The 12,106-nt window shown below is 38.3% G+C and overlaps 2 protein-coding genes across 2 annotated transcripts in view; one reads left to right on the top strand and one right to left on the bottom strand.

The window, feature by feature from the left end:
- usp13 (ubiquitin specific peptidase 13) overlaps positions 1-5,999 on the top strand; it is a 33,144-nt gene extending 27,145 nt beyond the window's left edge. The window contains exons 19-21 of the mRNA XM_084547954.1: positions 559-748; positions 2,021-2,105; positions 2,436-5,999. Coding sequence (XP_084404080.1) covers positions 559-748; positions 2,021-2,105; positions 2,436-2,532 — 372 coding nt within the window. The 3' untranslated portion in view covers positions 2,533-5,999. The remainder of the gene's footprint in view (positions 1-558; positions 749-2,020; positions 2,106-2,435) is intronic.
- Positions 6,000-9,340: 3,341 nt separating this feature from the next.
- pex5la (peroxisomal biogenesis factor 5-like a) overlaps positions 9,341-12,106 on the bottom strand; it is a gene marked incomplete at its 5' end in the record, with an annotated part of 87,674 nt that continues 84,908 nt past the window's right edge. Inside the window, 2 exons of the mRNA XM_084547600.1 lie at positions 9,341-10,369; positions 11,347-11,504. Of these exons, the coding sequence (XP_084403726.1) occupies positions 10,168-10,369; positions 11,347-11,504 (360 nt within the window). The 3' untranslated portion in view covers positions 9,341-10,167. The remainder of the gene's footprint in view (positions 10,370-11,346; positions 11,505-12,106) is intronic.

Raw genomic sequence — 12,106 nt, 5'->3', positions numbered from 1 at the left:
TACTGAATGACCAGGTTATTCCATCAATGGATGTTTTCTTCCCTGATGGCACGGGCATATTCCAAGATGACAATGCCAGGATTCATGGGTCTCAAATTGTGAAAGAGTGGTTCAGGGAGCATGAGACATCATTTTCACACATGGATTGGCCACCACAGAGTCCGGACCTTAACCCCATTGAGAATCTTTGGGATGTGCTGGAGAAGGCTTTGTGCAGTGGTCAGACTCTCCCATCATCAATACAAGATCTTGGTGAACAATGAATGCAACACTGGATGGAAATAAATCTGGTGACATCGCAGAAGCTTATCGAAACAATGCCACAGAATGCGTGCTGTAATCAAAGCTAAAGGTGGTCCAACGAAATATTAGGGTGTGTGACGCCAGGCAGTGTATATTTATATACATTTGGTCTGCAAGGCCGTATGTCTACTATGTTCTCATATTGTACTGTTGCTATCATTTATCAGCAACATCTGTGCACCAGTTTCTGGGCAAAGGAGTAACATTTTGATACAGAATATCCATATGTTTACAATATTTGGCCTGCTTTTTCAGAACAATAATCTTGAACGAGCACTGGACTGGATCTTCACCCACCCAGAGCAGGAGGAGAGTGACACCCTTTCAGACATGGCTGACACAGAGCCCAACGACAATGCATTCTCCAATGCCAACTCACACAGCGACTCCACACTGTCTCCAGACAGAGATGCGCCGGGTCCTCGGGTCAAAGACGGACCGGGACGTGAGTGACTATTGACTTTATCTGTTTTGATCCTCATCAACATTAAGTAATCAGAACCTGCCTGTGGTTGGTTACAATACAAAGGAGATGTAGAGGGGTCCAGTATCAAAGGGAAATTTCTGCCTCTGAATTTTATTGTTATCAAGATGCTATGAACTTCCACAGGTCAGTTTAGAGGCATTTTATGTCTGATCTAGGGCTGTGTAGTATACATAGAAAGTACACCGATCAGGCATAACATTATGACCACCTTCCTAATATTGTGTAGGTCTCCCTTGTGCCTCCAAAACAGTTGTGACTTATCAGAGAATGGACATGGGCCTTCTGAGGGTGTCCTGTGGTGTCTGGCAACAGAATGTTGTTAGTGGAGGCCTTTGGGTCCTATGGGTTGAGGGGAGGGGCCTCTGTGGATCATCCCACAGATACTTGATCAGTTTGGAATCTAGTGAATACAGAGGCCAGGTCAACACCTTGTGCTGTTCTTCATGTTTTTTTTTTTTAGTTGTTCCTAAAGCGTTTTTGTGTGTGTGTCTGTGTCAGGCTGCATCCTGCTGGGGATGGCTGCTGCCATCAAGGAGTGTCATTGCTATGGGGTGGGGGTGACTGGTCTGGTCTAGATGGGTGCTACATGTCTAAGTAACATCCACACGAATGACAGGTCTAAAAGGTTCCCAGTAGAACATTGTATTGTCACAAGATGATCAGTGGTCATAATATTATGCCTGATCTGTGTATATGTACAGTGCAGATGCATTTTACATACGTAGGCTATTTAGACATCTATAAAGGGAAGAAACATTATTGATAAAGTAGGAACAAGTGTAGATTTTTAATTTAGTGTTCAGTGCAGACAGTGAGGCTTTTCCACATCTCCTCCTTTATATGAGGATTATTTATTTGGAATGTTTTTTTTTTTAAACTGAAAATGAACATTTATAACAATAATTGGATTATTTTCATTTTAATTAGTTTCATGTACGGGGGTTAATCTGTAAAATTAAAGCATTATTTGAGATATTGCCTTTACAATATGTCTTGTTTTAGAAAGTCTGTACAGCCACTGCTCAAATGTTCTCTGAACCTCCATTAAAATGTATGACTATTGAAAATGTGGATTTAAGCTGATTCTATTATTTTGCTCTTCCGTGAGCATATATGATATTATAAATCTGAGGATTAGCAGCTGTGTGTTGCCTTTGTTCATTTGAAATTGTATCACAGTGCTACGTTAGCTTGTCACTTATCTTGTTTGTGACTTTTTCGTCTTTTCAGGATATGAGCTCTTTGCCTTCATCAGTCACATGGGAGCATCCACAATGTCTGGACATTATGTTTGTCACATCAAAAAGGAGGGAAGGTGAGTTGCACACAGTGTCACCAAATTACATTAATTCTTTTTTTTTATTGCATTACAAAGCTGACAGCATCCAGACTTCCACCTAGTAATGGTTGTTTTTTCCTTCATAGCACTCATCTTGTGAATTTGACCGTGTACAAAATGATTTCCATTGGTTATACGTCAAACAACTGAAATTACTATTCAAAAATCACAGTCAGTTTTCAGAAAATAATAAATTGGTCCCTGTTCTTTGTTCACACATAATCAGTTTTGAAAGATATGACATTTTAAAAGCCTCACAGAATATACATATATAAAAAATAAATGTGTGTCTTCCTCTTCATACAGATGGGTGATCTACAATGACCACAAAGTGTGTTTGTCAGAAAGGCCTCCAAAAGACTTGGGCTACATCTACTTTTACCATCGACTGTCAAGCAGTTAAACTAAAGTTACGGCCCCCTCCCCCTTGCAACCTTTAAATAACCCTAGTCTTCCACCCAGAAGACTGGCAGACAACTGTAATAACAGCCACAGTGGAAACGATGGAAATAACCTCTCAGACCAGCTGCTTGCCTTATCGTGATGTCATTCAGGAGCAACCAGGAACACTGGTCAGAAAGGGAAAGCAATGTGCTTTTTGTGCATTTGTGTTATGCTTTAAATGTATATTTCAGTGTTGACGTTAAAAAAAGAAAAAGAAAAAAGGAAGATATTTCTTGACAGTGTCGGTACAGAGGGATGTGTGCAATTTCTACTTCTGGAATGTCTTTGTACACACAATAATGCCACATATCAGATCTCACTGTTCCTCCTCTCTGCCTTTCAGCTACTGTGCCGTTTTTTCAAAGAGGTACATTTTATAAATGTATGTTGAAATGGTAGCGCTTCACTGCCTGCCCTGAAATGCTCTGAAACTGCAACCACAAACAAGAAATGACTGTGCCGCTGGTGGCTTTGCGTTTTACGTAAGAACGTTTTTCATCCCCTAGAAACTGGAAAAAAACTACAATAATTCAATTGTTTTGGTTGGTTACTGAGAGAAGTCACCAACGAACTGTAATGAAAGTTTCAGAAGAAAGGAAGGCACCATGAAGGCCATAAGTAGGTGTTAATTATTCAGTATTACTGGCTAACTAATGGTCCATCACTGCCCTAGTTTTACTTTATATAAGTTTGTCACTTTACATGAGAAACTTTTTGATTTTTGCCCTAATACACTGGCTGAGTTCTCAGGAGAGAAGTTATTTCTTTCCCTGAAAGCACTTTTTGACTAGTTCATATTATGCACCAGGTGATGTAGAAGTGGACTTCATATTCACAATTACAAGCAATTGAATGTAATATATTCAATTTAAAGTTCAGTACTGTTGAACCTGTTTATCATTCGTCTATGGGGCGATTAAAGTATTGCGTTTAATCAATACCTAATTTATTTATTGTAACAATGGCTGTCCAGTGTTCACGTAGGTTAAATAGAAGTCCTCAACCTTTTTTATTTTAATTATTATTTTTGTCCAAATTGCAAAATATGTGCATACTAGGCATAACTTTATCTCCATTGCACCTGGTTCGGTTTGGTTGCTTTATCACTTGGACAGATTCAGACTGTGACCCAAAAGTTAAAATGAATGTTTTCAGTGACTTCTTGCCACTTTTTACAGGTCAGTTGATTCACTTATGCATCTAAACTTTTTCCCATGTATAGATCAATATGCACAAATCTTTTCCTGAACCTACTGTATGATTAACATACAGTGACCTGCATCTCTCTCTTTCCTTATTCTAACAGACAAGCTGCAGAGCTGAATGTATAACTTTATGGTGCTCACTGCAAACAAAACCTCCTCTTCCTCAGCTTTAATACACAGAAACCACAGTGAACATAACAACTAGCCATTTGCTATTTAGTCTTCGTAACCTCACGCTGAATTATCCATCAGCTCTGTACTTCTGTACTATACTCATTTTACTCTGTATGTTCAGAGAGCTTAACATACAGTAGATAGTATGTGCTTTTTTTTGTCAGATCCTTTGTCAACAACATCTCAATATTTGAGTTCATATCCTCTTTCGATTTACAGGATTTATAAACTACATTGAACTGGACTTGAACTGCTATTTGATTCTTGTTTGGTGACCTTAGCTTGTAGTGAACCTGTCTGTCATTCAGTAATGCACTTTTAGGACTGTCACATGCATACTTTAGAGGAGTTCTGCTGTAAACCAACTTTCACCATTGTTACTTTAGAAAAGTCGCTAACATTTCCATTTCAGGCTGTTTTTGAGTTATTTATTCTTATATTTAAAAGGGGGAAAAAAATGTTATTGGCTGGAGTATAATCCTTAAAAAAAAATACCAACAATCTCTAAAGAACTCAGTAAGAGTGTCTTTTCTTGAGCGATAATGTCTTTACAAGCTAAAAAGCATTTAAGCTTGTGACAGAATAAATCTCTTTTTCTGCAGTTCTCCTCTTTAACAACACTGTGCCTGGACCTCCCTGAGTAAATCGTCAGTTTTATCAAATCTCAACCTCTTACTTGATAGATCGGTGCAGAGTTCATTGTCTATGCAGTGGGAAATACTAAAAGTCTCTATGCAAGTCTTGTGTTTCTGCTCCTCATCGTTGGTGGATGACTGATGAGCTTTTCGTCTTGCCGAACAATAGTTAGTTGTAAATGTGGTCAGATATTCTGTGCAATTAGTTATTTCCCAGCACCTTTTGTTCCTGTCATTCTCCTGATCATGTCGTCGTCTTTGTATTTCTGGGTCTTGTTGTGCCAGCTTTCCCTACAGCTCGGTCTCTTCCATTCTTTCTCTCTACTTTGTTAAAGCGTGGTTCAGTTTGTCACAAAAAGGCTTCTTCACTGTCAGCATGTGCACTAGACGTTGACATTTAGTCATTTGGATTGTGCAATTGTACTTTTTGTGAGGTTTATTCTTTTTTTCATTTAACTAAATGTCAAAAAGGTTCTTTACCTGTTTTTACTCTGCTTCCTTTTTGCAAACAAGTTTGTGCCAATTCTGTAGTTTTCATTACATAGTTTACCTGAAGGGAATATTTTAAGTTGACTTTTGTAATGTATGCATTTATCCAAATATGGCTTAGGTGTACATGAATAGAGTCATGGCAGTACAATATACCCAGTGCCACTGTTTACTTACGATGTTTGGATAATTTAATAAACTACACCTTTGTTGAGACTTGGCTTCTTTAATAATCCAAAGTTTTCTTTTAGAAAAATAAAGACACAAGAATGTAGAATATATAACAACAGTTTATTTTAAAAGATTACTTTCATATTGTACGTTCCAAAGGTGCTAATGCTTTCCTTGTGATTATACAGGGAGAGTAATATGCATTATAGTAGGTGTTTCAGTAAATGAATGGCTGTATATAAAGTATATCATTTCTAGTTTCATCCATCAAAATATCATTTTAGTCATACACAAGTGATGCATTGATAAATAACACAGGACAAGCTGTCTTTACACCTGTTAAATTAAAGGAATGCACGAGGAGGAGTACAGAACATTTTCTAATAACCTTCATGAACCCAGACCAATGAGGTGGTCTTAATCATTAAATAAAGGCTTCGAAGACTTTCAAAACTTGATGTTTAATGCACGAGGCCTAAACACGTAGTAGAATCACCACATTCACAAAGCACAAATGCTTTACATATATGGAGGCCCAAAGTGCCCAAAGTGCACAAAGAAATGACCATGTGAATAAATGCAGACAAAAATGAGAAAATTAAAATAATCCAATCAAAATTGGATAAATCTCCAACATTATAAATATTGGGATTTTTTTTTTATTGTGCTATTTTTGCAACAGACTTTAAATGTCACTCGAATTCACTTTAACGCAATTAAAAAAAATATTTCTGTAATGTTTTCCAAAACCTCAACCACAGTGCAAATTTTTGTATTTTATTAAGATTAAAATTTTTCCTTTTAATCTTGATCTGTTGGTTAAGACACTCATGGCACAGCCAAGGATTGGCCGTTGTGTGCTCTAAGCAACAGCCAGTCGCTGACTGGAATGAACTTAAGAAAATAATAATAATAATAATAATGTTTTGGTTATATGCTGTATTTTGGCTGTATTTATTCATATAATAATTTATGTCTCATAATTTGACATTTTCGAGTCCCCACGTGTAAAGCATTATGAGCAGAGCTAGCAAAAGGTGGTGTGTAATGTTTTTTTTTTTTTGTATCTAGTTGTCAATTACTACACCTCTGTTTATACAGCACTAATAAGCAGTGATGATGGCAAACATTAAAACCTTAAATAACTGTGAATAGTTTACAGTTAGTCTGTGAAAGTGGTGTGCATAAAAAATCTATCTGTATGATGTGAAGCACAATGAATTTTTAAGACTAAAGAAGTGTGTAATAGGCAGCTTTATAGCTTGGGGTCATTGCAAGGATTACCAGTGTGTTTAGAATTTGTCAAACTTGTAAATACAAAATCTTCTACAGAATATATATAACTATGGTTATTTGTAGCAATGAACCAGTAGTCGAGCTCCAGTGTGTTATGTTGTTACATTGATTTCTCTGCTTGAGCCTTGCACACTTGCTCATTCTATGCAAAAAAAACAACAAAAAACATCTTGTGTAGAATACATATTGAATATATACATCTCTTGTCGTAAAGGTTGCAGATTTTAAAAGTGCTTCGTAGATATATTGCAAGGAAACTTCATGATATATTTCATTTTTATACAATAGTGGGAGAGAAAGAAAGCACGTTCCATGTATTTCATGCATACAAATGAAAATAGCATTAAGAAAAATAAATGTAGATGATCTAACATGCGATCAGCCTCAATCTGTTCCTCAGGAGCATGCTTTAAGCTACGTCAGTTCACCTGAGAAGGTAGAGTATTAGGTTCTACAAAAAGGAAACGGTCAACAGGCACCCTATCTCTATTCTCTACAGTAGAAGTTTAGGTTTTAATCCAGCTTTCTTTAAAAAAATATTTTCATCCATTTAAAAGCATCTACAGTATTTTGAAATGCAAAACAAAACAAGCGAAATGCCTACGACCCCCATAAGAAAACTAGAGTTGCTTTTGAAAATCACAAGTTACCAGACATCATGTTTGTACAGTTCTGCTGACACAGAAGACAGCTGGATGCACGAGAGAGGAATTGTTCATATTTTAAAATGGAGGAATACTGGCCTAAAGAATAACTCCCGCATCTCTGAACAATCTCTCAGGGCACTGTGACAAGTCGATTGGGTTTACGGAAAGAAAAACGGCAGAGGCTCATCTTGTATGTGCACAGATGGACTGTTGACAGTTCTTACATGATGGCCCAGTGTGCTTCTAGTTAGCAGCAGTAGCACGTACCATAAATGACTTTGGTGGATATCAACAAGAAACACTTGTCAGAGTCATCAACTGTCAGCCTGTACTTTGAGCTAAATGCTAATTCCAACATACTGGCCTGTTGATAACAGATAAAATTCCTACAATGTGTTAATGTGCTAATAATAGACAGCACCAAACACAACGCATCTGTGGAAGATAGGAATGTTATTAGCTTTTCAGAAAATTTGTCAAAAACAATATGTTGGGTAAATGTAACTTTTCATTTTGGGGGACATGATTTATCTCAGCTTGGACCAAAGTGGCAGTCAGATGAACAGTTTTATCCAAAGAGCTGGACTTAAAAACTGACTTAGAAACTGTGCTTTTGTCCTCATCCAGTCTCTAAATGTGTGCATCCTCCTCCACTCTGGCCTCATTGCCTTTACTATTGTACAGTCCATTGTCAGCCCTCTCCAGTACAGATTGTTAGTGGGGCACACATATGTGCTGTGTCTCACTGGGTGCCCCCTTGATCTATTAAACATCACAGTTAGCCACAGAAAATGTCTGTGCCAACAGTTTTTTTAAGTATCTGTCTGCAAAATCTACTCACCATTTTCAGTCTGAAATATAATCTTGTCAGTTATGTGAACTCTTACTTCCAGTTGATGACTGGTACAATATTAATGGAACAGATTTTACAACAGTTTTTTTTTTTTTTTTTGTCGTTGTGCACATGAGGTTTTGTTTCAAAGGGCAGAACAAGTGCACAAGAGGTGAGGTGATCAGTTTTTCCTTTTTTTTTTTTGTGAATCACTGACGACATTTCTCCTGCGAGATCATTTGTTTTCGTTGTCTCCCAGTTTCCTGATGAAACACTTCTTCAGATACCGACTGTGACATCCAAGCTGCGCAGTTTGGAAGATGAATGGCTCTTGTACTGGTCTCTGGCTCCCCCTGATAGCATTCTTTCAAAACACAGAATCAACACTTCTCGCTGGTCCACTGAGGCAGACGGGGACAAACTGACAATTCTGAATGGCAACATAAAACATGACCTTTTGCATAGAAGCTGACAATAAAAACCACTTTCTGCATCACACTCAGACACGCCTGGTAAACACCAAAGTGTGCTGAGCTATACAGTATAGCAGAGTATCTATCATTTACTCTGCTGCACAGCGAGAAACACAATGCTCACTTCACAGAGTGTCTTTCGAACTTGCACAGTGACGCAAGTGTAGTCGTCAGCTTAAAAGCATGTTAAAGAAAAAAACTTTGTTTCTGAGGTCGTGCAGAAGATTTATGTGGTGCAGGTGAATCACTGCATTTCATACAATCATATCTTCTGTGGATGCATAATGATCTCGGGTTTCAAATGATCGTGATGTAAATCAAGTTTGCAGGTGGTAAAACAAACAAACAGCGTGCTTCAAATGTGTGCGGCATTCTGCCTTGGCTTCGATAAACATTTAAATCAAGCCTGATGGTTGAGGCAAACTGATTTAATTAAATGTGTGAACTTCACTCCCTGTGGAGGCGCAGCAAAGATACAAATGACTGCATTAAGAAATACTGCGAGCTGCTGTCTTGGCTTGCAACTACGCATCTGTTACCTGAAATGTGATTATGCTTTACTGAATTTAATACAGGCAAAAATAAAAATAGATTAGGAAGTGTACATTAGTTATTACAACTTCTAAAGCCATCCTGGAAGTTAGTAGCAGAAAATAAAGACCTGTACCAACTTTTTTTTTTTTTTACATCAGAAAGTTTGAAAACACTAATGAAGGTTTTTATAGATCCGTGTTGCCCAGCTTTTATGTGTGTTTTTCCAACCAGTCAGCATAAAGGAAACAAAGAGAAGCTCAGACCCAAAAAGAAAAAAGAAAACCCAACAAAACTAAAATGAATGGCTCAGAAAGCTTTCAAGTTCAGAAGTCAGCAGTTATTTGAAGAAATTGAAACCAGTCCGAAAATGGCTTATTGTTTTTATGTTGCCATAAAAATAGTGTAAATAAATATTGTTAGTCGCATGCATTAGAGTAAGGCTTTACAACCTGGCTTGCACATTCCACTTGGACTGAGGAAATTATCTGTTTGTCTGAAGTGCAAAGGGAAACCTTCTAAAAGTATGTTAATTTTAAACGAGAATTCATGTATGAAAATTCTTATTCATGCAGTATCATTATTCTCCATTGTAATAGGATAAAAACAAGCGAAGAACAGGATCTGGAGCTCCAGGTTATAATGGTGCAGTCTTTATCATTTGCTCAGGAGGGAGAGACAATTTTTAGTCAAATGTTTAATTTCTCTTTTTTTTTTTTTTTTTTTTTTGCAAACGCTTTCCTCTGTGAGAGTCTTCCAACTGTCTCTCGGCCTGTCTCTCCTGGCTCAGCTCTGTTCCACTGGATGAGTCAGTTTTTAATTGATGTGTTCTCTAAGGCATTGCTCGTACAATCTTTGCCCGTCCTTGTGCTCTTGAGGGAAATCACAATTTGCAGTGCAAATCCATCACAAAGCAGTCACTTCAGACCCTTAGAAGAACCTGTCCTCAGAACTGCTCCAAGGTACTTGGGCGAAAAATATATCAGCTTTAACAACTGTAGTTAATTTTGACGTGCATAAAAAAAACACACGATTGTCTCTAATGTACGTCGGCCCATTCTGACGTGCGCACTTTGGACTTTGGGTAGAAAGTAGAGAATGAGTTAAGGGGCAGAATGCTATCATCGCTGACTCCCATTTCTCATATGTCTAAGTTAAAGGCCCGCATGAGAAGATCCAGGTCGCCAATATTTGCAGCCTGGAAGAGTTCAGGCTGGTCCATCATGGATAAAGCTATCCTCAGAGCTGCCCAGATGTTTCCAGACATCACCTGGTGGGACTGCTGCCGACTCCGACTTTTCCTCTGAAGACTTAAGGCAGTCAGGAAGTTACTGGCAGCCTCTCTGGGGAAGCAACAATACTTATAGTTAAGCTAGGTGAAGAATGAAATGACACAAATAAATATACTGAAATTAAAGTTTTATTTATTTCTACTTCTCCATATATACATTTTTATTTGGGTTAAATGCGCAACAGCCACTACTACGGTTTACGGTAGACCTCTTTCACAGGCAGCACGTTGACTTTTTGAGGAAAGCACAGGTGTATTAATGATGGCCTGACTCTAGCCATCCTTTCCACGCCTGTGCTTTCCTTACTGTGACAAGTCAAGAATGCTGCCATGAAAAAGATGCTTTGAATAATTTTATTTATTAAATGCTCCAGCTGCTGCTTTCATGTGATTTTAAAAAAAGCTAGATTGTGTAGTTCAGGAAGGTTTGTGAAAAAATATTCGAATTCGTTTCACAAGAAAGTTCAGTTGTTAGTCTCAACAATTCCATCAACCCTGGAGGTATTTTCCAATCTTTACTGTCTCATCTCCTTCATGAGGGTTTGATGTCCCCCCGAGAAGCTGGGGATCACTGCCTCTCTTCACCAAGCTAAGTATGTTCCTAATGTTTTCTGGTATCTTTCCTCAGTTTGCATTTGTCTGCCTGCTTTTTTTGGACATGGCTACATCTCAACTCAACTTTTTCTTGCCGTGACATGCTTGCTTCTGTCAGATGTATCATTTATTATGTTAATTGTGAAATATAAATACCTATGTAGCTGCCATGGGCTGAATTTATATGCGCCGATAGCAGTCTGCTCACCACGTTATATGAATAATTCACTAGAAGAGACTTCATCATTTTCATGATTTCTTAGCCATAAGACTAAATCAGAGCATCTTGTCTTCAAATATCAATAAAGTCTCGCTTAAATTTTTTGACCTATTAGACTTTTTCTTTTGGGCGCTACACTAATTAATTCCATTCCACTGCATCAAATCAGAGTATAATTCTTACCACGCTCTCCTATTTAGCCTCAGGTCACTCACCTGTGTGCCCCCAGGTTAATGCAGCTGATGCCCAGGTTGTAGCGGGACCTGATAAACCCTGGCTGCAGCTCTAGGGCTCGAGTGTAGGCTTCCACCGCCTCTTCGCTCCGGTCCCCGTTTGCCAGTGTGGCCCCGAGGCGGTTCCACAATAAGTAGTCCTGTAGGGAGGATAAGGAATGGGTTGTTTGATGCCGGATGGCGAAGATGAAAGTCTTTAGTAAAGTTTGCTGTGATGTTTGCTGTCAGATGATATCAGCCTAAATAATGTGGCCTGTCTGTTTATTTCTTGATATGTTAATTGACGTTGTATCCTTTCATTTAGTCTATTTTAAAACTCATCTCCATCATCATTATTTAATTTTTCAAATCGTAAAAGCTTTCTACCGTTAACAGGCCTGAGCTAAGTGTCTTTGATGCTGCAGTACAGTGAGAGCATGACAAGGCAGTGTTGGGTCAGAAAGCTATAATTTCAAGTTTTCTGAAACCTAAATAACAAGGACGTGTTTTGGAGCACTGAACAAAGCCCAACAAGGGTAAAGAGAGCTGTGTTACATCACACAGGATGTCCTTGCTGTTGTTTCCCACCTGCAGCTAGACAAGCACATACAGAGGTCATGCTCTGCTATGGTATAGGGGTCCTTCATCTCTGGCTAAGCCCAGCAGCAGGATATAATTATCTCCCTTTGTGTTCAGAGCTATTTTTCCCAGCAGGGGAACAGATATTACCAAGTCAAATGTGGGAGGTTGGATTTAACAGTGG

This window comes from Chelon labrosus (assembly GCF_963514085.1).
Source record: "Chelon labrosus genome assembly, chromosome: 7".
NCBI lineage: Eukaryota > Metazoa > Chordata > Actinopteri > Mugiliformes > Mugilidae > Chelon > Chelon labrosus.
This window is presented reverse-complemented; position numbering and strand designations above follow the sequence as displayed.